We start from the raw sequence: 27997 nt of genomic DNA, 5'->3' as shown, positions 1-27997 counted from the left end.
TTCCGAGTAAACGGAACGAAATCAAACAAAATATAACTCATTTTCTATATGACTCAGAGAGCACATTGCACATATTCGCTTTTTCTTCTTTCAGATTTGTCAAACCATCCAAGAACAAGTGATTTAAAAAAAGAGTTCAGCTGGGCACTTAGAGATATTTGCTTTTAAGATACAATACAGTTCCCAGTATTTATATTCATCAGTGTATGTAATTTTGGTTTAATCCATATATCATCACATAAATGTACATGCTATGTTTTGCAGCAGCCATTTCTCTTCTAAAACATGGTAAAGATGAATGTGTATCAGGCTCATACATACATCGTCTGAGGCATTTCCTGCTGGCATTTGCAGTATTTTTACTTATTTATTACTTCAGATGACTTTTTTTTTTTTTTTGGTATGATGATGTATATAATAGGACAGCACTGTAATATCCGGGGGCAGGTCCAGAGAGTGGAGTGGGAGTGTCTGTGCGCTGCTCTGCCTTCCTACCAGGAAAAGGCTGGAGGAGACCCGGAGTGCCTCACAGCCGCGCAGTGCAGAGGGGGGAGCGGGACGCAGACACCACCGAGGACTATGTCAGCTTTCCCACGCACCGAGGGACGCTCACAGCACCGGCGCAGCGCAGTCAATGCACATCCGCTGCCTCTGCTTTAGTTCCGCAGACATACATCGCCCTGTTTCACACTTATGCTCTTCTGAAACCTTCACTGCTGCTGCTGCCGCTGCCGCTTCTGGTCCATCCCTGTCCCCTCCTCCTCCCCTCTCTTTCCTCCTCCTCCTGCTCTCCGCCGTCCCGTCGCCAGGATGGACAAGACGCTCTGCAGTCCGCATCCCGGGACCAACAAAACCAACTCTTCCTCCACAGACCGCGGGAACGCATCGGCGTGGAAGCCCGGCGGCCGGAGCGGGTCGCACAGCCCCGGCTCCGGCTCCCTGGGCGGCCCGGCCGGAGCAGGAGGCGGCCGGGGAGCTGTGCTGGGGAGCAGCATGAATTTGCAGCAGCAGCAGCAGCAGCAGGCGCGCAGGAGGCAGCTGGAAGGAGTGCTGAGCAAATACACCAACCTGATCCAAGGCTGGCAGAACAGGTAAGCACATGGATGGAGTTGCAGGCAGGAAGACGAGGGGGGTGGGGGGTGAGGGGGGGTTCAGACATGATTCACTGTCGCCTCAGGTCCGTGGCTTCGTGTTGTTATTTGCCCCGTCCACGTTGCACTTTTGCCACCACGTCACTGCGAGGGGGAGGAGGAGGGGTGGGGGAGTTTAAATCCAAACCTCTCACACAGGCTTGTAGGCCTGCTAATGAACTACTTTACCGACTGTTAATATCTGCCGATCCAGTTAACAGCATTTACAGAGATGCCTGCGTTGAATCAAGCCTTTGGAAAGTGAATTCACTCAGCTGAGACGCACTGACCCATGCTTGTATTTACAACTGAAACAGGAGCAATTTCAATTTGCAGTTTGCTTAACTCACTCTTTCAGTGTAAGTACCAACATTTAACTGGTTCTGACTTCTCCAGTGTGAATCAAGCAGTTTCTCTTTGTCATCTCTAACAGTAATCTGAGTATCTTTGGCCTTTGAACTGTTTGGGAAGTTCCAAAATTGACCAAGAAAATAACAGATAATGTAAGTAATGCAAAGTAATCGTAAGCTGCATTTTCTAATATTATGCCTCCTCATGTAATAGCAATAGTCAAAACATTAGACACACATTTCAGTATTATGCAGCCCAGTAAAGGGCTGCAACTACTGTCATCTTCATTATTGATTAATCTGATGATTACTTTCTTGCATTAATAAATGAATCATTTTACCTATGAAATGTCAAAATTGTGAACAATCTTCTCTGATGGTGATGTATTCAAATTGCTTGTTTTATTCTACCAGCAGTCTAAAACGCAAAAATAATCAGCAGCTATACAATCACAGATGACACAAACAAGCATCACATCCTCTCATTTTAGCAGCAGGAAACAGCAGATGGTCGGTTTTGATCAAAATAGTTGCAGATAAGTTTTCTGTCGCTCTGCTAATAGATTCATCGACTTATCATTGCAGCTCTAAAATGCTGCTCACTTTTTTTAACATCCAAATTTAAATCCGCAACAGCTGATTTTCCTAGCCACTTGGGGGCAGCGCAAACAAGTTGAGGACACAACATTGACACATGTCCTTTTAAATATGGCAAAACTGTTAGAAAACAGTGTCTTATTTCATCCAGCAGTTACGTAGAAACATTCGTACATATGATAAATGTAACTGGTCCTCCCTTAAGTCTGTTTTGGTCTCTACCAGCTCCAGAGGGAAATATCTACAGTTGGTTTTTTTAAGAGCTTTTTCCCAGAAAACAGCTGCCTGCTGCGGCTGAAAATGACTCTGAGAGTAAAGAGAGTCAAGCAAACAGTGAAGTTGTAGCCGACAGCTGAACAATGAGCTGAAACTCACTTCAAAGCTCTGCAGTCGAGGGGAGCAGCAGATTTAGGTGATAATTCTCTGCAGGTTCATCGCTACAAGCGCCCCCCTTCACTTCATGTGTGTCATTTGATATATTATTATTATAAAAATATAAGCTATAGCCAGTGTAAACGGTCATTATAAAAAAATGTTTGTTCATGTTCTATATTTATGCTAATGAATAATTATCATTTGATATATTATTGCTGGTATCAGTCTCAGTACCAGCTTCAAAAATACAAAACACTACAACGCTGACAACACTGACAATACTACAATGTCAAAACTCCTATAACTCCTATAACTCTGAATCAACTGTCTCACAAATTGTCAGCACAAAGTAATTGTTGTAAGTAGAGTTGGACTAACAATTATTTTCATTATTGACTAATCTCCTGATTATTTTTTCAATGCATTAATGAAATGTTGGAAAATGTCTATTAAAACCTGAAAAGACTGATGTTCAGTTGAGTTTCAGATAAGAACAAAGAAAAGCAGCAAAGTTTCATCAGTGAGGAGCTGGGACTAGAGTGTTTAGCATTTTTGCACAAAAAACTATTGAAATGATGAATTGATTCTGAAAATAGCTGCCCATTTATTGGCTAATTGTTGCAGATTCAGTTTGAAGATTCACAAGAACTGAACTTATTGTAGGGCTGTTGCATTGGATTGTACAGGTGTACCCAATAAAATGGTAACTCAGCCTATAGGACATTTATGCACGTTCACTCTCCACTGTGTGCTGCCTGATGCAGGTTGATGCGTTCGCTGATATGCCTTATTGGTTTATTTTATCGTTTTTCGAAGAGATATCAACTGTGGTTGTCTGATATTCTGTTGCTCGTGAAGCACTGCAGCCGCTCTCATAATGAAGTACAGAATATCTCGGCGGCAACTATTGAGATCACAGTGGTGCATTATTGTGCGACTGTATCTCATGTGGCATTTATGGGTTCGCTCCATGCCCTATCTGATTTACTCATCTCAAGACACTGACAAACTGAATACTGAGAGGGTTTTATGAGAAGCTGTGAGTGAGTTTTTAATTTAAAAATGTTACTCTCCTTGTTGTTGTTGTGAGTCACATATGAAACATCTGGCTGTGGTTTGGGGTTTTATAGAGGAATAGAAAACCTTTTCATGTGAATTTCCTGTTTACCACCAAACTCCTGTACAGTTAACATGAATTATGCAGGAATTCTCCTCTGCAGCTGTGGTGTGATTAAGAAATGGAATTAGTTCTTTTTTTTTAACCCGTATACACAGAAAAATAAATGCTGTATAGTGCCTCTGTGTAGCGGTGCTGCAGAGAAGAAGCAAGCTGAGGCTGTGGTGTATATATGATCTGGGCTGGAAGCCAGTGTATGTGAGAGAGTTGGGGTAGGGAGGCGGAGGTGGAGAGAACGAGCGGCTGCTCCCTGCTCTCCTATTAAACTGACAGGCAGATGATGCACTGAACCGTATCTTGATACGCACCCACAGGAATACCTTGGTAACAAAGACGCACACGATCATTTCAAAGAGGAAAAAGTGAAGTGGTATTGACCAAAGGAAAAATAAATTGTGTGTGACGTTCTCGTGGGCTTGTTATCTGTCGTCTCTGCTCACACAAACACTTGAACACACATGCAGCATGTACTGTACGTAAACAGATATAGTGCCCAGGGTGTTTCGAGCAGGCCTGCTTTATTCTTTGTGACGGTACCTGTTCCGTTTCAATGTCAAAGTGCCTAAAGGCAAAGGTCTAGCTTTCAAGGAGAGATTCCTTTCAGTTCATTGACCTCAGCCGGAGCCATGGCCTCGAGCCTGAGTAAATGTGTAGACACAGATAGTGAGCACTCACTAAAACATCCTGAAAATGTGGCCTGAAACTGAAAAGCTTTTCAGTCAGATGAAATGCCTCTTGTGAGTGCATAAACCCTGATTTACTACAGTACCAATCTACTACTACAGCAACTAGTAAGAACTGTGATTGTTAAGGTTACTAATTATAACCACGATTCTTATTATCTCATCAGGAAACCATTTTCATCTCTCAAAATAGCAGAACACGATGACAGTGCAATCCTGGTATCATTTCAATGCAAATTTATGGCATTCAATTTGATTTATTTTTCTTTTGAATCTCATATTTTGCTTGACGCCGGTTGTTCCACATACAGTAGGTAGGTATCAGGGCAGTGTTGTTTATGTGTATCTGAAATTATGATTGGTTCACCCTACAGTATGTTAGTGAATTAAGATGATTCCTGCAGTCATGTTATTATGTTGTACAAAGCCATTATGTCACTCGCTGAACAAAATCTTCAAGAACTAGTTTTCCTCCAGAAATGTTTGTTAGGATTCATTGTTCTTTAAATACAAAGAAATTGGTCTTGTGTGTTTTGTGATTGTTGTTTTATTATTATTATTATTTTTTTTGGCTGTAGTCAGAGACAGCGACCTTGCCTTGCTCAAAACCTCACAGAGCCACCTCCCAACAATAAAACCTATAAGTCTGTCAAACATTAACAAAACTATTCATACATTCACAAAAGTTAATAGAGATTATTAAATATTAACATAATGTGCTCCATATGGTCAATGCTGAAACTATTTCCAGCTAAAATAAACAACAGAAAGACGGCATAATGGACAGGCCTAATGAAAACAACAGCAGAATCATCATGAGTTATATAATCACCATCATAAGATGTAGTACCTATGATGTAGTTTAGTAATGAAAGCAGATTTCAGGCCTGTGGTTTTAGAACTTGGTTTGTGGTTTTTTTTACAATTGCTCACATATTGTTCTTTTTAAAGTGAGAAAAGACACTATAATCCAGTTTTACATGAGTCCCTGAGGTCATGAGTGCTGCCACATGGGATACCATAATGAGGATATATTAGGTTTATTTTACTCAGGGTGGACAAAAAAAACAAAAAAATACTGAACAGCCTTCGGTTAGTTCAAAATTACCTATATCAGTCAAGCTTTTTATAAACCCATTAGAGGAAGAAGAGAAAAATCTGGAGAGGCCATCCTTTCCCAGGTTGTGTTCAACATTTGCATACACTTAATATCTCTAAGTGCCTCCAGCTTTTAAACACAAACACATTTGAAGGAGGAGAGGCCGTGTCTGTTGGATGACGGTGTTGGAGTAATTACAGTTGTCGGTCACGTTCCAGCATTTGTCACGTGGAGGAACACATTGTGTGTGTTTGGCAGGTGGCGTCGTGGTGGGCAGCGGACCTGAGTGGAGCTAATTCTGCCTCTCTGTGTGGGTGGCCATGTGTCAGTGTGAAGTGAAGTGCTGTTATGTTGTGTAGGTGCTGGTTGTGTGAAAATGTGCTAGGTAGCCGTTTTTTGTTTCTGTAAACGCACACATATGTACATTGTGAACACGTGTTCATGAGGATGATACGAATAAAGTCTTCAAAAATTGTAACAGGAAGACCGTGTGGAGGCGTGGACGTTTAGAACACAGACAGGGTCCAGTGAAAGCTGCTTTTGAGCCGCGTTATGGGAAATGTAGGATCCAGCACTTTTGGAGCTTGATATTAGAGTCAGGATAGATTTAGCTTTAATTTTGATCATTCAGATTTTTAAGATTTTTTTGGGGGGTATTTTTGCCTTTATTTGGCAGCAGTAGCAGCAGCATGGAGAGGAAATGTGGGGAGACAGATGACATTCAACAAAGATCCCCCGGCTGTAAGTCAAACCATGGACATTGTGGTTTTGTGTCGTGTGTGCTAACCACCAGGCCACCGGGATGCCCCAGCTGCTCTGGCTTTTATCTTTCTATTGTAAATGCCCCAGATTGCTGAATCTGAATAGATCTGAAATCTGAAAGTGAATATCTTGAATGCAGGGACGTTAGGTGAAACAGGACTGACCAGCAACACAAAGAAAAGGATGTGGGCAAAGTTGAAAATGTTTACTTTTATGCAAATGAGGGGAATATTTAGCTCGCAGCTCTGTAGTGTGTCACTGATACTGTGGTGGGACATAAAGGCCCTCACGTGTTGTGGATGAATGTAAATGATTGTAGTTTATACCGTATTGTAATGGATTGTGGATATAAAAGAAAACAAAGATACAAGTATATGAGCACATACACAGACACACACACTCTCGAGTTGTCTGTTTCTGAAACAATGACTCTACATTACACATCAGGCTGCCAGACCAAACAATTAGGTTGTGCACACACATTCACTCACACACCCACTCACATGATCTTTTATTACTGGTATAATTATGGTTGTGTGTCTGACAAGATTAATGCATGACTCACCTGGAAAATGCTGTGTAATAATAATAATAATAACAACAATAATAATAATACATTTTATTTATAAGAGCCTTTCAAGACACCCATTGATGCTTTACAAAGCAAAAAACATTCAGAAACATGAACAAGATAAAACACAGACAAGATAAAACAATATAGTACATTACAGCAAGACATGCTGTGTGTGTGTGTGTGTGTGCGCGTGTGTGTGTGTGCGTGTGTGTAAATGCCATCAGCAGGTCATCCTTAGTGTGTGATAAAAAATGGCACATTTGTTGTTTTTGTTGGTGAAGAAGAGCAGAGATTTTTGGTCATGGATGGCGGCTGAAAGCTGGTGTCCAGGGTGATGATGGTGCACTTTGTTTGTTGCTCTGTTGTTAGTTTTTAATCTGGTTTTCTCCCACTTAACCTGATGACTGTTAGCATTTGTGTGCAGATGACAGAATATCAAACGAGCTCTCTCAGTCTCCTCTTCAGATATCTCCCTGTACGACGTGAGGTTTTCTACGTGCAGGTTCTAAATTTATGTCTTCCTAAGCGGTCAGCAGGCTGGGGAGTACATTGTGAGGGATGAATCATTTCTTTGCAGATGTGCTCAGTGGAAAGTAGCACTGCTATGCTCCTCTGATCAAAGCTGTGAGTCTGGGTAATGCGGCTCTGGTGGGTGTCTCCATGGCAGAGAAGAGAGGGAAAACTCAGGGTGTCAGCTTGGCTTCATGTTAATTTGTTTTTGCTGGCAGCTGCAAAAGAAAGGTTTTTGTAGAAGTTAAAGAAAGTGATCTTAGATCAGGTTCACAAACTAATTTGCTCTGGAGCTTTTGATCATATCCCAAGTCTTCATCAGCAGATTGCATTTGTAGTGGGACTGCTAATGTTCAACCGTAGTGTGATATGACTGAAAGCTCCATAACAACCAATTAAGTGCATGGACTTTGAGACTGTTTCTAAGGTCAGGAGTTACTTCTCAGGCTGATTTGTTTTTTGCAGCACACTGATCAAAGCTAAGCTGTGATCCTGCCTTAGCTATATTTCAACATTGAATTCCAGGTCTTCATGGGTCCACTCGCTTCTGAAGAACAGACACCTGGCCCAGTACCTGAGTTGGACGGGGTCAGGTTATACTCTGTCTAATCGGGTTGAGTAGAGTCTTGTTTTACTGCCATTTGACAGTACGTCTCTCCAAATGAATCCAGTCAGTTTCAGTATGTAAAAGCTTTGTGCTACCAAATCACACACTTTTTGGATTTTGATTCCAGGTATTGACTTATTGACTATATGTAGTCTAGTTGACTACAGAATGTTTTACTATTAGTGAAGGAGGTGCAAGTCTTTTTGAAATCAGTTTTTATGACATTACATTTGGTCCTTGGATATAGCATATATATATATATATATATATATATATATATATATATATATATATATATATATATATATATATATATATATATATATATATTATATGATATTATATTATTGTTGAAACATCATGATGCTGCCAATGTCTGTGCTCTCCCTCTGTTAGGGTCTGTTTGGGTCGACTGCATTTTGGAATAGGTCTGATTACTCTTGGCCTGTGCGGGTTTGGTATCACTGTGCTCAGGTTCCCCTGTTGGATCGGGTCTCTAGTTAGGTTTAAGTTTTTCATTAGTCTGCAATATTTTGGACCAGTAAATTCCTCTACATTGAATCAGATAATTCTGTAAGAAAGGATCGCTTGTGCCAAATCTACAGAGAAATAACACAGTGTACGTAAAAAAAAATTAGTAGCAGTTTCTAGTGTCCATAAACTCAACACAACATGGCAGAGAGTCCAAGTTAATGGATATATACCAGGCCTAAGACCCAAACTCTTCTCAGGAGTTGGTGGAGACCAAACATACATTTGTCAGATGGCCAGAAACATGTCTAACAGGTTAACCATGATGCACTATCTGCTAAACACATGTCAGCTAGGTGACACCTCAGACCTGTGTGCCTGTAAGTTTGTTTTGGTGTTTTTTCCCCTGTGGTGGTTAAAAATCAGCTTTAAGATATCCCTGTTATTGTATGTTGGCTGACATATCACCTTTTACACACATTTTATTACCAAACAAGTATCAGTCACATCTCCTTCCAATAACCGGTGTGATTTACCACTTTTCTCCTGCTCTGATGTTCCTCTGGGCATTTTTGAGAGTGAACTGCTGAAAGAGCAGTGACGAGATACAAATTCTGCTGACGAACTGTTTCCTGCAGCATTAATGTTAATGTCATCAGGAAATGACAGTGTTTCTGTTGATGTTGACAAATGTCCTTGACTAAGCTCTTTTTACAGTGTTATTATTGTTGTGGTTGATTTGAATGACATCAGCAGAGTATGTATTAGAAAGCTCTTTGTTGTTACAGATGGCTGCTCTCGAGTGGATGAGTGATTATTTTTCAGAGCTGTAAACCAAGGATGGTTTTTGATGAAAAATCAGAAAAGCCACTGAATATAGATTTCATTTTATCATTTTATCTATAGTTAGAAACTGTATTTACATGTTTGTGAACAGATAGGGTTTGAAATGCACCTTGTAATTCTATTTTAAGTCAGTTAAGGGTGTAAAATCATGATATGCTCCACTACCTAAAATCAATACAAACCCAAACAACAAATCAGTGATATCTGCAGTCTGCCATCAAGTCTATTTAGCAATTTAACTGGAAAATGGTACAAAAAATACCTATATAGCCCAGACTGAAAACAGCCCTGTGATAAAACCTTTTCAAAGAACTGCGTTGGCGAGGGCGTGTTGCCTTAGGTACCAGCGATACATGAAACAGGAGCCAGTAAGTCCAATTAGAGTAACACAGTCTTGAGTCTGAAGGTTTTTCATATGTCACAAAAAACCCCAAAAATCCCCAGAATGATCACAGCGGCAATAATTTTTATCTTTCCTCGTGAACAGTAGAAATATGGTGCTTGCATCACAAAACAATCCACCAAGAATGTGCACTTACATGTATGTCATTGGGCAACACAGCACCTTGCAAGGTGAAGGTCCTGGCCTGATTCTCTCCTCCATTTCCTTGTGATGGTTCTTTGGATGGTTTTGTATTATAGCACACAATTGTGATATTAGCTAGTTTGTTGTCTATAAAAAATGTAGATTTGAATATGTTGACTAAGTTCATTATCTTCAGTTTCACTTGACATCTTGAAACAGCTTCACTGGAACTGATGTCAAATTTACTGTTCTCGGTGAGAACTTCAGCGAGGGTGAATGTTTTTAAGTGGTGTAACAGGAGCAGTGATGCTGCTGCCAAATGTTGTTGTTCCATCAGTCCATCATTATGTTTCATTTTTCCCACTTTGCTGCAGCCTCATGCTCCCAAACATTAAAAGTTCACCCTGAGCCCAGAGAGTCTGCGGCCTCGCAGATCAGGTAATGTCAGCACTGGTTTGTTATCCAAGCGCCATCAATCATGCTAAAGGTCTGCATTGTGGTTTAGCTGCAAAGGCGAAATGCCTGGAGGGGTCAACGGTAAAAGCCTCCACTCTGCTGACTGAACACGAGATAAGACTTCATACACGGTTCAGTATGTGTGTATGAGAGGGAAAAAGATAGGGCTGGATAAAAACTGACGCAGGCAGATTGTTCCCTGGTTGGCTGTGGTCAACATAAATCACCAGCTCTCCTGATTGAAGGGGGCAAGACCGAGAGTGGGGATCAATTTTCAGACAGCAGTATTCACTGCATCCTCTCCAGGGAACTCTAGAGGGTTCATGGGAAAACGCCTACAGTAATGTCTTATCCTTTGCATATTTGACGAAGACTGAAGCCATCCCTGATTTCATTTGATATCATAGCTAACAAATGTTTGATACTGTAGTGCTAAAGCAGTCAGTAGATTAACAGATAGTACATCAAACAGCAATTTTCAAATAATCTGCTTTAGCAAAAATGCTTAAACGTTTTGTGTTTTGCAGTGTTGGTCAGACAAAATGGGCAATGTCACTGTGGGCTCTGGGGACTTGTGATTGGCATTTTTCAGTTTTGTAGATTAAATGATTAATCAAACACAAGACTCTACAGCCAGACTATTAGAAGCCCTCCTGTAGGGGAACATGTGTCGTGATAATCCATCCAGTAGTTGTGGGGACATTTCCCTCAAAACTCTAATATAAATCTCATGGTGGCACTAGAGGAGAAGTCAGAGACCACCAAAAAGATTGAGCTTCATCTATTCAGACGGGGTCGGGGTTAAAGTTTCATTACAGTCCATCCAGTAGATGTGAAGATATTCCAGTCTGGACCAACATGGTGAAATAAAGAAATGATCGGCTGATTAATTGATAATAAAAACAATTATTAGCTGCTCCAGAAGACATCCCTTTGAGCTTTAGGAAACTGTAAAAATAGGAAATAGGAAAATAGGAAAATATAGTTAAAGCAAAGAAAAACATTCATTATTTAAACCTAACAAAAACATAAAGAAAAGTAAAAAATGTTACGAGGTGTGGCGTAAATGATAAAATGTTAAGTGTTGGATGGTAAAAGCTAAAAAAACAAAGACAAGAGCATGGAGCACCAAGAGCAGAGGCGGGGTCGTCACCATGAATCTGTAGGACATAACACACGTTTCTACAGACACACAGCGAGCCCGTTGAGACGGGTGAATAAGCAGAAGTGGACGTGTGTGTGAGACAACGTTTGAAATCTGTGAGACATCTATTAAAAAATTGCACCTGAGAGATACGGGGGTGGACAGGTGACACCTCGGAGTCTCTTCAATTATCACTACAACTGTGATGTGGCGACGGGAAGAAGCATCAGCTGTGTGTGTGCTCTCATAGAGGCCTGATCAATACTGTAGCTTCTGTATAATGGATGGAAAGAGAGCATTGATTGTCAAAATGGTGACTCTTGTGGGAAAGAGGGTCGGTGCAGGGCTGTGTGCTGAACCAGAAGACATGAACAAAGACAACTGCTGTTACCTCAGGCCACAGCACACAAACAGTGAAAGGTTAGCCAAAGCCGCCCGGTGCCACTCTGGTCTGTGTTGAACTGCAGAACCAGAACAAAGTGTTAAGCGGAGCAGACAGGCCAGTTTCTTGAATGTCATACAGAATCCTTATTGGTCACAGGAAATGAAATGCCTCTGCCTCTCTCTCTCTCTCTCTCTCTCTCTCTCTCTCTCTCTCTCTCTCTCTCTCTCTCTCTCTCTCTCTCTCTCTCTCTCTCTCTCTCCCTCCCTGTGTGTGTGTGTGTTAGGTTATGTGTCTGGCAGGCTTTGAATGTTCCAGCCAGCAATGAGCGAGGCAGAGATTCAATTATGCAGTGATTGAATGTGATTCATTAATCACAAAGGGGAAAATGTGGGGTTTAATTTCCACGCCGCGAGCTGTGCGTTCTGCTAGAGATGACCACGCTAATCGCCACCTTGAGTAATTTGGAATTGAGCATGCCAGCTTGATGCTGGTGGAAGCAGACATTAATGTGCACAGAGGAGTATTTTTAACAAATCTTGCGTGAACAGAGCTGTGGTAAATAATGTCCTGCAGGCTTCGTTGGATGGGAGGTGAGAAATCTTAAAGGCGTCGTGTGTTTTTATGGCAGCTCTCTTTGGCTTCATCTCACACTCATTCATAGCCCTCCTCCTCCTCCTCCTCCTCCTCGTGTTCCTCCTCTTCGCTCTCCCACACCCTGAAAAGTTTGTGCAACAGGAAAATAAAAAGAAGATGATAATGAAAGCATAAAACAAAAATGATGACAGTATTAACGGGGCCTCTTCTATTTCCCTCTCCCTCTTCTTTCTCTATGGTTCATTACTTTTGTAACGTCCCTCTCTCTCTGTGTCTGTTTGTCTTTCATGCAGGTACTTTGTGTTAGATCCAGAGTTGGGACAGCTGCAGTACTTTGTCAACGAGCAGGGGAAAAGCCAGAAGCCCCGTGGGTCCCTGCCCCTGATTGGTGCCTCTGTAACCCTGAGCGACGAGGCTCCGCACATGTTCATTGTAAACTCTGTCAATGGAGAGCTGTACAAACTCAGAGGTATGACCTCATGCTGGCCTCAGGTTGCCCATATATGGCAAAGTACAAACACTGAGTGTGTGTGTGTGTGTGTGTGTGTGTGTGTGTGTGTGTGTGTGTGTGTGTGTGTGTGTGTGTGTGTGTGTGTGTTATGTTGGAGCCATTTGTGGAGTGCAGTGCACATGCTGTGGTGTTATGAATGAATTTTTTCTGTCCAGTGTTTGTGAATGTGTTGGGAGACAGCTGGTTATGAAAAGCACTTGACAGAATTAAAGCTGCAGTGTTTTACTTTGAAAGCTGCTCTAATCAATATTTGTATATGAACAATAGATTAAATGAATGTGTTTAATATGAAAGGGTTCTCCCATAGTGGTGAAACCACACAGAATCATTAGTGATTCTGCAGCTGTCCTCGTCTTACAGGAACATTTCACACTTTGTGCTGCATCAAACAACAGAAAGTCAAAGTTATCGACCAGCTGGTGAACCTAGTGGAGCATTAAGCAGCTAAAAAGCCAGATGAGATCTATGGCTTTCAGATGTTGCCTTCATAATCAAACTTTTTCTTTTGTATGAACAGAATGATTGATATCACTTTCCATCATTTTATCTTAAAAATTTACATTGAACATCACTGCAATTTGTGCCGGATATTTGATAATTAACTGATTAGCTGAGAAAATGAATGAACATTAAGTCATTAATCAAGCAAAATGACAAATATTTGCTGCTTCCAATCTCTTAATTGTGAGGATTTACTGTTTTTGTCTGTTTCATATCACTGTAAATTAAATATCTTAGCCTCAGACAAAATAAGCAATTTGAAAACTTTGACTTTGGCTTTTGAAATTAAATCATTTAAACAATTAATGAGCATTCAATTAACTTCAGCTTTATGGTCATTAATACTTGTGTAGAACAAAACATAGTCTTGTCATTCCAGGATAGTGCAAACTTACTAAAAATAATAAAAAAGTTAAAAAAAAAAAGAAAATAGTGCATAAATACTTTCAAGAGGCAAAATAAAAACTACTGCACATGTTAAAAAGACTCCACATAGGGATCTGAAAATTCATGGCAGCCAACGCTTCAATACAAATTTAAGACCTATTGTTAGGTGTTTACTGTGTGTTTAATGCAGCATGTAATTAAATTCTTCGATTTTTCTGAATATTTACTATCCAAGGCATTTGAAAAACCCCACACATACAGTTTTAGAACAGCGCTGTATACCTGAGCACATTCAGCTTTCCAAAGCCAAACTATGAGAAAATCTGCACCAAATGTAAAATATCTCTTTAAGACCCAGTGCCAGACAAAGAGCCTGCAGCTGGTCACTGTGCTGAGGGCCTGTGCTTTCAGTGACCTGTATCCACTGATGCAAGAGAGACTCCTTTTTACTGTTGCTCCACTTGAGCCACTGGAACGTCCCCTTAAAGTCTTGAGGGGGGGGGTATCAGAATAACTTGGCCTATATTCCCTGAATAACTCAGTGATCCATGTGTATTTAGCTGAGAGGAAACAACGATCCCACAGAGCAGGAGGAGATGTGCTGAGGAGCTCACAGACAGAGGTATATTTCCATTTCCAACACCTCAGTAAGATTCAGAAAACATCAAGAAAGTTGTAGAGCGATAAGAGAATTTTTGGATATGGCTCAGTCAAACATACCCCAAGCCTGTTTGGAGGTTTAGCTGGTGCCAAGACCCACAACTACCCTAACAACAAAAAAAAAAATCAGCTGTTTAGGTATTCCCAATGTGAAAATACTTACAGTGGAGTAGCAACATTGTTACTCAGAAACTTCAATTTGCTTAAACAGCAGGGATAAGGTGGCTCACATGTGAGTCCTCAGCAGTCTGTGATTAAGATTAGCTGGTACGCTCAGATCTGGTTACCATGGGAACCCCTGAAAAGCCAACATTGAAGGGGGGAAAGAGTGGCTTTAAAGTTCAGTCAGGAGTCATTTTCCAGTTTCTCAGGCTGAGCTTGTGAGCTGGGCATTATCTCACAGAGGGTATGTGTCCAAAGCTTTAAATGTCATCTTTGTTCTCAGGTTGATGCCTTTTCACAAGAAGGTTTTGAACAAGTTTCTTTGTCGCTAACTGGCCTAAGAAGATACTGGATACACAGAATCTGTAGCTAATGCAGAGACTACTGTGACGCGAGGGTATAGACATGCCCCCCTCACTTTTGCAGTTCCAGTTTAATTCATGCACTAAAAGACCACTGAATCGAGTCCTCCAGCTGTCCAACTGCCAAAATCCAGATGATCGTAATGTTCGAATGCTCATCCAAGTCTCTGTCAGTTACACCTCGTACTCAAAACAAGCAGCACAAGTGGTCCACTGGCTTTTTCACCCCAGATTTTCAAGACATTGAAGCTGCTCCTACTTTCTTGGCAGAGGTAGTTGGGGCTAAATGCAGCTTGTTGGGAAGCCAGCAGACACTTGTGTGACACAAGTGTCTGCTGGAAAAGTAACTGAACTCCTTTGCATTGTCAGGTTAAAAAAAATCATCTGGCTGATCAAAGATCAAAACCACCAAAGATAATGCAGTGAAAGACAATGCTGTTTGTAGTAAGGATAGAAACAGAGCATTATTTATTTAGTTTAAAGGTTCCCCATTGAAATTGGAAATGGTAGTTTGAATTTTTTTGTGAAATATTTGTGTAACATAATAACATAACTACAGTACTGATCAAACATTATTGGGTATCTCAAGGGAACTGCATGTGATTGGTGACTGGATGGCTTATTCCATCATAATACAGCGATGTATGTGTATTATTTATACTAACGTGATTATGGAAAGCATTTGAATCATAATTCATCATCTGCTACATGATGTAAATTTATATATATATATATATATATATATATATATATTAAGAGTTGAAATCAACTGTTGCTATATATTTGATCCATCAAGGGGCTTATATGTGACATCTAACACAGCTGTTAAGTAGCCTGAGGGTTTTTCTGGCTTTAAACCAAAGGAGCACAGTGTAATTAGCTAAAGCAGAGGATTATAACAGGAGTATGCTTTATCAGATGTAGGGAGACTGCAGGGCTTGTGTTTTGCTGCCGGGCAAAGGTTAAGAGCAGCGAGAATTTAATCATGTCTGAATGCTCGGATGGGAAATTAAGCCATTTATCATACGATGTTTCAGTGAGACAGTCTGCCAGTGAAAGGGTCAAGCTGTGTTCAGCAGAGCTGATTAAGATGCCTGACACAATCTTAATTGTGCATCAGAATAACGAAAACACAATACTTAACCGGTGTTTTGATGCAGAAATCTGTCGTCATGATTGATTATTATAAACCCGTCAATACAAATCTGCCAAAGTATTGTCAGTAATTGTATGGTTTCCTGCGATGACCCCTGTTAACTGTGGACTTGACATTTTTGGCTGATGTGATTATCCAGAGCTACATTTTCATTGTGTGAGCAGTTGGTGGTTTATTGTCTTGCTTGTCTGCTGGCAGACACACATCAGTTATTATATGGTTAGAGTTTATATGGAGTGGGACATAAATTTTACAGCAAGCTATAGACGTCAAAACGTCTTCTTACTGTATTTAATGGAATAGTTTTGATGCACTTCTTCCTTGCCAAGAGTTAGATTAAGATGAAGAAAACTGGCACCATTCCCACATTTGTATGTTGAATATAAGGTAGAGCTAGGAGACTATTAGCTTAGCTTAGCATAAACGTCCGAAGTAGTGGGATACACCTGGCTTTTTCTAAAGGTAACAAATCAGCCTACTAACACCTCTAAGTGTTATAAAATAATATATAATATCTATTTTTTTAATCAATAGAAAATCTGAAACATAAGTAGTGGTTTTACAAAGTTGGGTGGTTGTTCTGATTCCGTCTTAATGCTTGGCTAAGCTAATCGGCTGCTGGTGGTGGCTTTATATGTAACATACAGCAATGAAAAAAGTATTATTATTCTCATTTTAACTCGGCATGAAAGTGAATAAGCGTATTTCCCAAAATGTCAAACTATATTTTGAGTTGGGCTTTTCATGTACCTAAAGTAAAGTAACACCTATTCCTATTAAAGATGACATTCAGGTCCTCTTTACTGTACTGTATTAAAGATAAAAATGAACTGCTGGTTGAGGTGCAGCAGTTTGAGCATGAGTGAATAAAAGCTATTCAAAGGCAATTAAAGTTAAACCTGAAATTACAACAAATTGTAACAGTGCTACTGCCTTTGTAAGAATAATCACAGGGAACAAACTTTATTGTGTGGTTCTTGTAATTGCTGTGCGACTCTTCCAACCTCTGCTCGCTGTCAGCCTGTTCATTTTCATGACCTATACGTTTAAAGTGCCCCGCTCATAATATCTATCAGCACTTTAATCAAATCTAACTGCCCTTCCAAGCATTAATCCTCAGACTTACCATTATCATAACCAATAACATCTTTCATGGTGCTGTAATTAAAAAGGGTGTAATTAGACAGTGATGGTGGTGCTATGATTGACTGGGAAGGAGGTTTCTCTCCCTCTCTCTCATCAGTAATGTTCGGATGTCGTTCAGCCGTCTCTCTGGGATAGATATTGCCATTTGAATAAGACGCACAGACCAGGACGGGGTGTCTGTTGTCACTCATTTTAAATGGGCAGACGGACCAGCTTCTCATTTCATCGTTTATTCCCCCTCGGTTTCCAGTGCGAGCCCGGTGCATTCATCGAACGAATAAAAGTGTCAGCACGTCACCTTGTGACACAAAACCAGCTTTGAATTTTTCATCAGTATCATAGTATCCTCCCTGAATGAGAACAGCACGTCCTGCTCTTGGTGAAGTAGTGTGTATATCTCTTGCGTCACCATACAAACAGGTGCATATTAGCATAGCCACACAAGGAGGCTGCTCTGCTCAATGCAGACAACTAATTATCTTTAATCACAGCTAGGCTTGTGCACATCACAGAGAAAATATCAGATTTAGATGCTCTCTCACTCTCAGGGTAAGTGGTTCCTTTTTGAGTGAGTGATTTCTGTAGATGACAACAAGAAGAAAATGGGAAGGTTGTTAGTGGGTATTTTTTGCACAAAGACAGCTTGGTACAGGTGTTTCTGTGTGAATACTCCGTTATCCCCGCAGGGCCGAGCTGCCACTCCCGGTGGGAGAGCACATCTCGAACGCCGCACTTGTCAAGAGTTTTGTCTCATTTTCTCAGAGTTGCCTCTTTTCTCAAAGAGGACCCTTGTAGGTGTTCAGGTAGATATCGGCAGTGGGAGTGATTGACAAGTGCAAATTGAATACTCTGCATGCTGAAATATCCTCCATCAGCATGTCAAAAAAAAAAGAAACACTTTACATGTTTCATAAAAAAAAAAAAAAATCTCCCAGGATTTAAAAGTTTCGCTTTGGTTATGCAATTCCTTACAAATCTAAAGAAGCGATCCATCCTCATTAGCCAGTCACTAATAAGGAGAGTGCTGCATTCATCTTCATATTTAAAGCTTTTCTGTGGATTAAAATTTGGGAAATCAGGAGAAAAATCCTTTAAAAGACTGAAATGAAAAATGTCTGACAGCCAGAGTGGAATTTAATTTAGTGGAAGGGTTCAGCATGCTTCAGAGGAATGGGGTTATCTGACACGTGAGGTTCTTCAGTCTTCAGAATGACGTTGCACACCTTTTAGCAGTCTCAGAGGAAACTGAAATTAAGTAGAGACAGAGGTTGTATCAGACTTCCACACGTACACGTGGCTGCATACCTGCTTTGAAATGGCCTTTACTCGACTGTGTTCCCTGGTGTCCCCTTTCTAATAATAAGAGAAATTACTAGAAACTGTATGTTGTCAGGGATGCATCAATCCCACATGCATGAATTCAGTCATAACGTGCTGCCAGCTCAGGTTTTAGTTCATCAACAATCCATGGTTACATTAAAATCACCCCAATGAGTTCCACACAGTGAATAAACAGATTGTAAAGAGTTGAGGTATTGGAATTGTGTCGGGAGAGAAAATGAACTGGGTGAATTCCTATTTTTGATATAACTTCGTCACTTTTACCTTTTCATTATGCTGCGTAATTGAGAGGTTTGTGAAAATAAGCAACATTTCAATAGAAAAGATACAGAAAAGATACAGATCAGTTACAGAATAATGAGTTAGGCTTTAGTATCGTCATGCACAGGTGCATGCATAGGTGTGTTTCATTTGGCTTTCAAACCCAAGAGTTAAAATATTTTGTTTCTAAGCAGAAATATCTGGGTCTTCCACACAATGTTAATGCAGTAGTTTAGATCAGCATGAAGCTAGAGGTGTTTGGTAAACCTGTAAATGAGTGTTAGGTTGTTGTCTTGTGTCTCGGGTCTAATGTGCACATTCAGGGCTCAGGGTGTGTTGCTCCTGTTTTTGTGCTCCACAAAGTGCTGCCATCAGCCCTTGATGCAACCTCTGATGAAGCCTGCATCTGCACAGACTTCACAACAACTATTACTAATGACTGATCGCAGTGGACGCCAAAGTTAAAGGGCTGGTTCCGATTTTTTTCAGGTCTATTTTAAAACAAAACTGTAGTTGTTCCTCCTGTTTCCTATTCTGTGCAGAAATGAAGTTCAGCCAAAGCTAACATGAAGCTTCAGAAGTCTGAGTAAGACAAATCAACTGGCTATCTTTCAAAATAAAGTCAAATCAAATCTTTTTAATAAGAAGTCCCCTAAAAAGGTGTATAAATGAGGTCACTTGTTGTACCATTAGACCAGTTTATACCCACAAATGTTCATCTATATTTCAGAGAGTCAGACTGTAAGGAAGGTGTGGGAGAGTTGCAGGGGAGGCGTAAAGGGGGAGTTATGAGGCAAAGATACTGTGTAAGGTGAAAGGAACAGGTGCATGCAAATGGTTTAAAAATTAGGGTTTATTTATTGTAGTTTGGCTGCTTATCAACATGATCAATAGTTGCAGCAAATGTGTGCATTTAACTGAATGAAACTATACACGGCTAAGGCTGTTGTTAAGGAATTGTCATGGTGATTTATCACGTAAGTGTTTAAAATCTGGTGCCACAGTTTCAAGAATGAAATATGAACGTCATGTAAAGTGAGCAAAAAGAAATATGGGGTGACTTTCTGATGCCATTCGATCCAGGACTTTAGTAGTCACCTTACCACTAATCATGGTGTAACAAAATCAAGCGCACCCTTAAACAAGGCTCTGCTCAGGTGCACTGATTACCTGCCACATACCTACTCTCTTTTTGTCACTGAGAGGGGTCTGAGTCTTGGTGTGTTTTAGGTGAGTTTGATCGATTTTTACAGACAATTTGATTGATTTTTGAGTGATATTCTTGTATGCTGTTGGTGCTCCAGTTAGGATTCACCTACAGCCTAAACTCAGGCCTGTCAAAGACATTGTTCTAGCTAATAATTAGTCAGTGAAATGGGATCAGAAGGATATTATTTTACCATTTGACCTGCAGCGGGTCACAGCACAAGCAGACAGTCAGCATCTCCTTCGACTGGGGGCCTGCAGCTCGCTGTGTTAGTCATCAAGTCTGGGCTTCAGCTGGCTATTTGTGTTCAGATAGCAGGTCTCTGTGCCAAGGGGAAAACCACAAGCAAACAGAGAGTATCAAGCTGCGTCCTGTGTCACTTGTGAATTGGCTGAATGAATTACTGCTGTATCTTGAATACTGAATGTTCAATTTTGCGTGGGAGGAGGAAATGAAGAGGGTCAGGTGTGATAGCAGCCCTCAGGACATCATTCAGAAGGCAACAAGGATCAAGTGGTCAGGTAGACTGTCGACAAGCTGTACAATCATTTGGCAGCAAATGAGATCACTGGCACCCAGCAGGTCGTCCTCACTCATGCCAAACTGATGGTCCAAACAAGAGCAATTTTCTTTAAATTATTAGATTATTAGATTTAGGCAAAAACACCTGGGCTGAAAACCTGCCCTGTAAGGAGCATGCTGGTTCCCTGCTCGTTTTATCAACTCTACAGTTTTCTTTTAAAGGAACTGTTTGTACTTAGTATGATTAGCTTTGGACAAAAGTGTCTACCAGACGAATGTAATGTAATATTTTGGCAAATAATTTCATCCATGTGCTTCCTTAGAGTTGGACAAGGAAGTTGATGCCACTCACATTTGTATGAAGCTAATATAACGGCCAGCAGTTAGTTAGCTCAGAGCTAATTTGTCATATTTATACTTCAGGTTTTGTACAGATTAAACAAACATCTGAACAGATTGTGAACTGGTGAGCTTTAGTTTGTTGTTGACCTGACAGAAACGAGGGTGCTATCAATCTAATCATTTAACTCTTGGTAACTCTATCTAACCAACAGACTAGAGAGGCAGAAGTAAAACCGCACTAGAAAACCCCAGTCACGCACCTGCTGCCCTAAACACTGTATATATATATATCTCTATATATGGGTTTGTGTGCTCGTGTTATTTTTGAGTTTCAGCCTCATATCATGCCACTTTTCCTCTTAGACCATGTTTGGGGTCAAAACACTTTTTGCTGTGATGGTTCAGACCGGTTTAATCTGTTGTTATGATACTGCAGCTAAAGAGATTTACAGGGGGTTGCAGCAGATTTGAATTTTGTATTTAGTGCTACAAAAACCTGATATTATTTGTCCAGACCAAGGCTGTATCCAGGATTTTAGAAATACTGAGCTCATGAGTGCAAGTCTCTTCAAAGCCAAACCTCCTTCCCTACTTAGTGAATTTGGACCAGACACCAGAAGGAAATTTCTTAATTTCATGGACTTTTCAGATGTAATAATTTAACTGTTCAGTTTAGGTCAAATGTGTCTGTTAAAGCCATATCCACACTATAATAGAGTTCTGGTGGGGATAAAGTACACTAAATTTATTATTCATTCATGTGTTGCTTAGAGAGTGATGATAATAAAGTAAAAAAATAAAAAGTATAAAACTGCAGAAATTCAGCATTTGCTCTCTTCACTTTATTGCACTGTGGAAGTTTCCCTCGATTAATTTAACACTGAAACTGTTAGTTTGTTTAATTATCTGCTTACAGCAAGGCTACAATTTTAAAATCACCTTGTGATCACCAAAGTCTTCCTATAGCTGCTGTTTACATTACAGTGATAGAAATTGTATGGCAACCATCAGTGGATGAGGAGACACTTTATGGCTGATGACTTTCCAATAACTGCATATTGACCTAACTGCGGACTCATGTTGGGATTTATTGGTGATTCACAGTGTCTTGTGTGTACAGGAAGTTAATTGATGTAATTTTATTAATGTATTTTTGTTGTGTGTGTCTTTGCAGCGGCTGATGCCAAAGAGCAGCAGTTTTGGATCAGTCAGCTCCAAGCATGTGCCAGACGTCACTCTGACAGCAGTGCCAAGGTAAGACACACACACACAGACACACAGGCACACACACAAACACACGGTAAAAGCGTTGTAAACATGACCTCGGCTGAAGCTCTTGGCGCATGTTGCTCAGGAAGAGAAGTGAGCGGAAAGCCTTGACATTTCCCTAGAGATTCCTGTCCTCTTGTGTGTCTGTTTATAAATGTGACTGTGTCAGTTCCTAATTGCAGTAAACTCAGGTCAGGTTTATGAGTTAAACAGTGAAACTCTACCAGGTGAAAACCCTCAGTTCTGTCCCGAAAGGTCCTGGCACTCTTTCCGTTCTGCTTTTAGTTAGTGTGAAGGTGACAGATTTCTTTTTTTTTTTTTTTTTTTTATTTCATTTTAAATGGCACAATCTCCCACGAGTCTCATTTAACCATTTACTCCACCAGAGTTGTGAAAAGATTTATTTGATGGTACCGGTGTGCTTTCCTGGCTGTCTTCTTTTTGGCCCTCTAAAATGACCTGTTTTTTCTATGAAGACTTGAACTGACACTTTGACCACCCCTTCGTGAATGAACTTAGCTTATTTAGAAGGTTACAGGTTTACTAACTGGAGATTTATGCTCCACACAAACTTGTTGTTATGTGGAGATTAGTTGTTGCTAAACATTTACTCTCAGTAACAACCAGACAATAACTAACTTTTGAATTACCTTTCACAAAGCTACCAAATGTTGTTAATAACATTCGACTAACTATCCTAACTAAGGTTAGCGTAATCTGATATTTCTCTCTCACTCTAAACAATGCGAATACTATGAAAAACACATATTTGTTCATGAACAAATACTTGTTACTTATTCTATCAATGTATGTATATATGAATTAAATTAATAAAACTAGTACCAAGTACATTTACAAATGAGTGGCAGCTAAGTTAAACATATTTTAGCCCCTAAAACACAATGTTAGCTTGTGAAGCTATAGTGACTTTCTGTTAGTTGATTTCTTTTGACAGTGTTTCAAATGTTTTCTAGTTAACAAATTACACATTACTCAAGTCTTTACGTAGATTTCTTAAGTTTTAATGGTACAATTTAATAAATAACTTTACAAAATTACCATAGTTAAGAATTTAGCGCAGTTTAGAACCTATACAAACTTAGTGAGGATTTAGGAAAGTTGATGTGATATACTTAGAGCTGTGGCAAGATTAATTTAGATGACTTTAGTCTTTAAATCCTCCTGTCCTGTTTCATCATCCTGACCCACTAAAATTAGCTGTTTTCTCGATGAAGTCTTGCAGCAGCTTCCTGTACTTGTAAACTTTAAAATCGTGTTGTTTTATCATGGAAATTTGTGATATAGTGGAAGAAATGTGTAGGGCTCCTGTATCTTGAATTTCAGAAAGCTAATATTAGGGTGTGCATTTACCAATTGGTATTTTGGGGAAGATGAAAGAACTGAAACAGATGACCAAAGCTTTTTTTTTTTTTTTCAAATATTCTAACATGAAAGCAACAGTACTGTGTCAACTCACTGGGGATTTTGGTCTCAATACACCGCATCATTTTTCTTTCATGTGCTATTCAGAGGTTTCTTTCATTTCTGGCTCCCTTTTATTTTTGTCCATATGAACACAAACAGAGCAAATTCACAGTCACAGATATTAATAAACATCATCCAAATAAATGGCATGTCTCTGCAGACCTCGATGTGTACGTCCCACTCAAAAAAGAAACAAAAATCAAACAAAGTAGAAAAATATGATACAGAAAGAAGAAATTAGAAAAAAAAAAAAAAATACACACACCAAAAAAGAGATAAGCAAATAGCAACACTTAAAATGTAAAAACGATGATATATAGTGTTAAAAAGGATACAAAAAAGTGAGTAATGGTGCATATAAAATGAAAAAACAAGGGACAAAATGTAAAGCTATAAGGATCAAGGATTGACAGCCTTTGCAAACACTGTGCCTCTTTGACATGAGGGGAAAAGCTGAGTTTCCACATGTCATGTGAAGCTTCACTTGCCCGTCTAATTTGAGAATATTTTCAGTACTTCCACTGACAGATGACTTCGCAATTTAAGGACATAGGGTGGCAGGCTCCTGCTGCTTTATTTGAGGATGAGTGTGTAGCTAAATGTTCTTGGCATCACTGTCCTCTTCATATCTCTGTGGGCTAATTTCTGGAAGATTACCGTGTTGGGCGTAATATAACTACTGTACCTTTATCCACAACCACTTTTTTTTGTTATGGGTTTCATGGATTAATATTTGGGCATGTGCTTTTTTTGAGGTTTAGCGTGGGCTTCAAGGGATTAGACTTTGTGTGTGTGTGTGTGTGTGTGTGTGTGTGTGTGTGTGTGTGTGTGTGTGTGTGTGTGTGTGTGCGCGCACTGACTGTATCTCTGTGGGGTATATCCCCATTCGCCTGATCCAGTAGAGAATGAGGCTTGTTATAGAACTCCTCCTGGAGCTCCACTGCAGATCGTGACAATGTGAAAATCAGCAGCGCATGAAGGAGAGAAATAATCCAAACTTTATTATTTCTTTGCCAAACTTTTGCTATTAAAGTTGATTTTGTACATGGAAGCTGTGGAGACAGTTTATTTTTTTCATTGGTCTTTGCTGCAGCTATGAATACTATGAAGCTGATGATACTGGGATGCTTGTAATTATGTTTTGAGCTGAGTTTCTATCCTCTGAGGTTCATTTGGTGACCTGTGTATTTTGAAGCCACAAGTTACCAGTTTATTATGAGCATCTGTGCAATCGAAGATAGTTCAGAAGAGCTGACCTGTCATAAATCCTGGTTCGATGAGGCTTATAAAGTTTGTTTTTTTATTCACCCTGTCAGAGAGGTGTTGATTAAACTCTGTTGTAAAGCTCATACTTAGAAGTTTTGTTATACTGGACGGTGGCCCTGAGAGCTCAACGCACCGTAACTCAGAGAACACATGCAAATTCAGAAAACATCTTCATCAGTTGCATATATTCACAGCATAACCAAACACACAAACACACTGCAAATACTCACAACAGAAGTGTTTCCAGTGGACACAAGTGATGAGCGGGCGCCTACTAGAGTGTCCTCTAGGCGTAGTCCTAATGGCAGCGGGCACAGGTTTGAGTCCGATCCTTACTCTTCACTACATGTCATCCTCTCTCTCTCCCTGACTTTCCTGTTACTATCGGAATAAGTAACTTAAAAGTGATGAACCTGCCTAGGACACACTTGCATGAACATCCATGCGCACTTGTTGTTCAATGCTTTTACCCTCAAATGTCGCAAATCATTTATCGACTGTGTCCCAGCCAGGTTCATCACTTCATAGGGCCTCCTGGAAGCACCTATGTTGTGTTGTGAGTATTTGCATCGCAATTGTGTATTTGGTTGTGAATATTAACTGGTACATAACTAGTGATGTCTCAATGAGTGGTTGACCATTGGCCACTGTGTCAACTAGTGGTTGTATTTGCTCACTAGTCAGCTGAAATTCCGACTGTGTAGCAAAGCTGTCCAGGGCTGAAGGAATTTTAAGTTGAGTGGTAGGCATGGGATTGTTCATAGACTCTACAAAACAGAAACGTTATTGTTTTCCTGATAATACTTTCAATTATAGCTTGTGTATCTACATTGAAAATGAGACTAATAACTAAGATTTGTTTGCATTAGGTTATAAAATAATGTAAAGCACTTACCTGAGTCCTGTACTGTACAGTGTATGAGTATTTGAACAAAGAGGTAACAAATTAAAGGCAAAGGAGTAAGATAAGGTGTTGTAGTAAGGTGTTGGACTGAACACGAGCCACCACAACAGCTTCAATGTGCCTTGGCGTAGATTCTGCAAGTCTGTAAATCTGCTAAATAGATGAACTCCACTCCTCCAAAAGAAATTCCCTCATTTAGTATTTTGATGATGGAGGTAGAGAGGTAGAGAGGTGTTTAACTGGGTGGGGATCTGGGGACTGTGAAGGCTAAAGCATATGATTCACATCATTTTCATACTCATCAAGCCATTCAGTTATTTCTTCTTGAAATTATTCAGGTGTATGATTTTAATTTGGCTGTATATGTGTTTGATTTCAGGTGAGGAAGCTGAAGGGCTCAGATGAACACCTGAGTGTGGAAAGAGCAGGAGGAAGCCAGGAGGTGCTGGTGAGTCTCCGTGCACACACAACCACACGTGTCCCTGAGCACCTGAGTTTCTCTCTAGTTTAGTTTTACAAAGATAGTTTCACCTTCAGAGAACAGAACTGAAAAGGAATCCACTGTCTGTCCTCTAATGTACATTTTCTGTCTCATGCCGACGGCTCTTCCCAAAAACACTCTTTCATGTGTCTTTTTTAAACAATTAAATACTACAGCCTCATTATGCTGCCTCATTGCCGGCTCATTCAACATGTAGCTCTTCACCACTTCAAACTGCTGCACAGCTGGAGCAACGGGAAAGTCCAATTACTCTGCTCAGCCATGATGAGAAAAGCAATCAAAAGATGAGAGAAAATTGGATAAGCAAGTAAAAGTGGAAGGAGGAAGACGGTCTCTTGCTCTCTCTCTCTTTTTCCCCCTCTGCCCTGTGGAGCTGAGCGGGCGTTTTGTTCCTGTTCGGTGACTGTGGAGCATTTCCACAGCAGCAGCTGTTATTACTATACCCACTGCTGTGGTCTAATCCTTCCCTGAGCTGCACTGTCTGCCTCTCAGATCATTATCGCGGCTACTCTGGTGATGAGGCAGCCAGCAGTGGAGGCTACATCTCTGATCTCAGACTGCTTTGGCAGAAAAGGTGTAGCAGGACGTATTTATTATAAAAAAGGGCCCAGGTTCATTTTTTTTACTGTGAGTCTTTTTTTATAAGAAACTGAATGAAAGTGGGCACTGACTCATACTGTTGATCAATAACGGGTGCAGTTAATACATTTTCCAAACTTTGCTAGGGTGAGCTTTTATTTTGAAGTTGATGTGGTGCAGGAACAAATATGAGCATGTTAATTTGCTAGTTTTTTCAGCATATATGTGTGTATATATTAGTACAATACATAACCTGTGGATAGATCGAGGGTGGGACAAAATAACAAACTGTAACCTCAGAAATGTCCATTTCTGGTAGAACATTATTAGCTTATTAGGTCTGTTTCCACTGCACGTTATCATGTTTTTTTTTAATACGCCAGCTGAGTCAGCCAAACATAAAAGCTTTTATTTTCATGAGCAAACTCAAAAATGTGCATAAAACCAGAATGGAAACCCATCAAATGACAGTGACAAATGACAGAGAAAATTAAAGCATTAAAATAAAATGTTCTTTCATTTTGGTTACTTGCTGAAGTGAAGTAGAGATAGACCGTAGCAGCAGGTAAACTGGATTTTTGCTTCTTTTCATTCATCTCTCAAACACCGATGCAGTTAAAGGGAATTGGATCCAGGATATCTTTGCTGAAAAGGGTTTAGTGGTGTTGCTGTCACTGTGTCCACTGCCCACAGGTGTGTGCGAGGGGTGTGGTGTGAGAGCCTGCTGCAGGTGGAGAGACGGGGGCTGCACAATCAGGCGGAGAGCACAGCTGGTTATCAAGCTGATTAGCAGCCTGATAAACAGGCCAGTGACCACAAGCTCGCTGCTGAAGCTGAAACCACATGCACACACAGGTCCTGACAGGAAGGGCACAAAAAGTCAAACTGTGAACTTTGAGTTGTACTGTTAATGTTGTTTACTTTCTGCTTGAATAAAGAAAGTTTATATGTGTGCTGCCCAGCCCCCAAAACTTAGTATTTTCACTGTATTATCTTATACTAAATGTATCTGTGTGTAGTTATTTAAAAACAATTTTCAAACCCTCTGACCAAGGTTATTACTTAATAGCTAATTGTGTGTAATTAGTCTTGTTCCCTGTGGTGTAGAAAATGACAGGTCAGCAGCCGACTGTTGTACCGTCTACCCA

At 40.2% G+C, this 27997-nt stretch overlaps 1 protein-coding gene across 2 annotated transcripts in view; it reads left to right on the top strand.

The window, feature by feature from the left end:
• The first annotated feature begins 503 nt into the window (after positions 1 to 503).
• Positions 504 to 27997, top strand: part of LOC139634289 (oxysterol-binding protein-related protein 10) — a 70377-nt gene continuing 42883 nt past the window's right edge. Inside the window, exons 1-4 of one of the 2 annotated variants that reach the window (XM_071500651.1) lie at positions 504 to 1091; positions 12580 to 12755; positions 22019 to 22098; positions 26148 to 26216. In XM_071500651.1, coding sequence (XP_071356752.1) covers positions 811 to 1091; positions 12580 to 12755; positions 22019 to 22098; positions 26148 to 26216 — 606 coding nt within the window. In that variant the 5' untranslated portion in view covers positions 504 to 810. Of the gene's footprint in view, positions 1092 to 12579; positions 12756 to 20249; positions 20502 to 22018; positions 22099 to 26147; positions 26217 to 27997 lie in introns of those variants that run through there. The other variant, XM_071500652.1, reaches the window with a different exon arrangement.

This window comes from Trachinotus anak, unplaced genomic scaffold (assembly GCF_046630095.1).
Source record: "Trachinotus anak isolate AG129_WGS33_773 ecotype Australia unplaced genomic scaffold, CSIRO_AGI_Tana_v1 ptg000016l, whole genome shotgun sequence".
In the NCBI taxonomy this organism is placed as follows: Eukaryota; Metazoa; Chordata; class Actinopteri; order Carangiformes; family Carangidae; genus Trachinotus; species Trachinotus anak.
The sequence above is the reverse complement of the archived record's forward strand: the minus strand, read 5'-3'. Positions and strand labels throughout refer to the sequence as shown.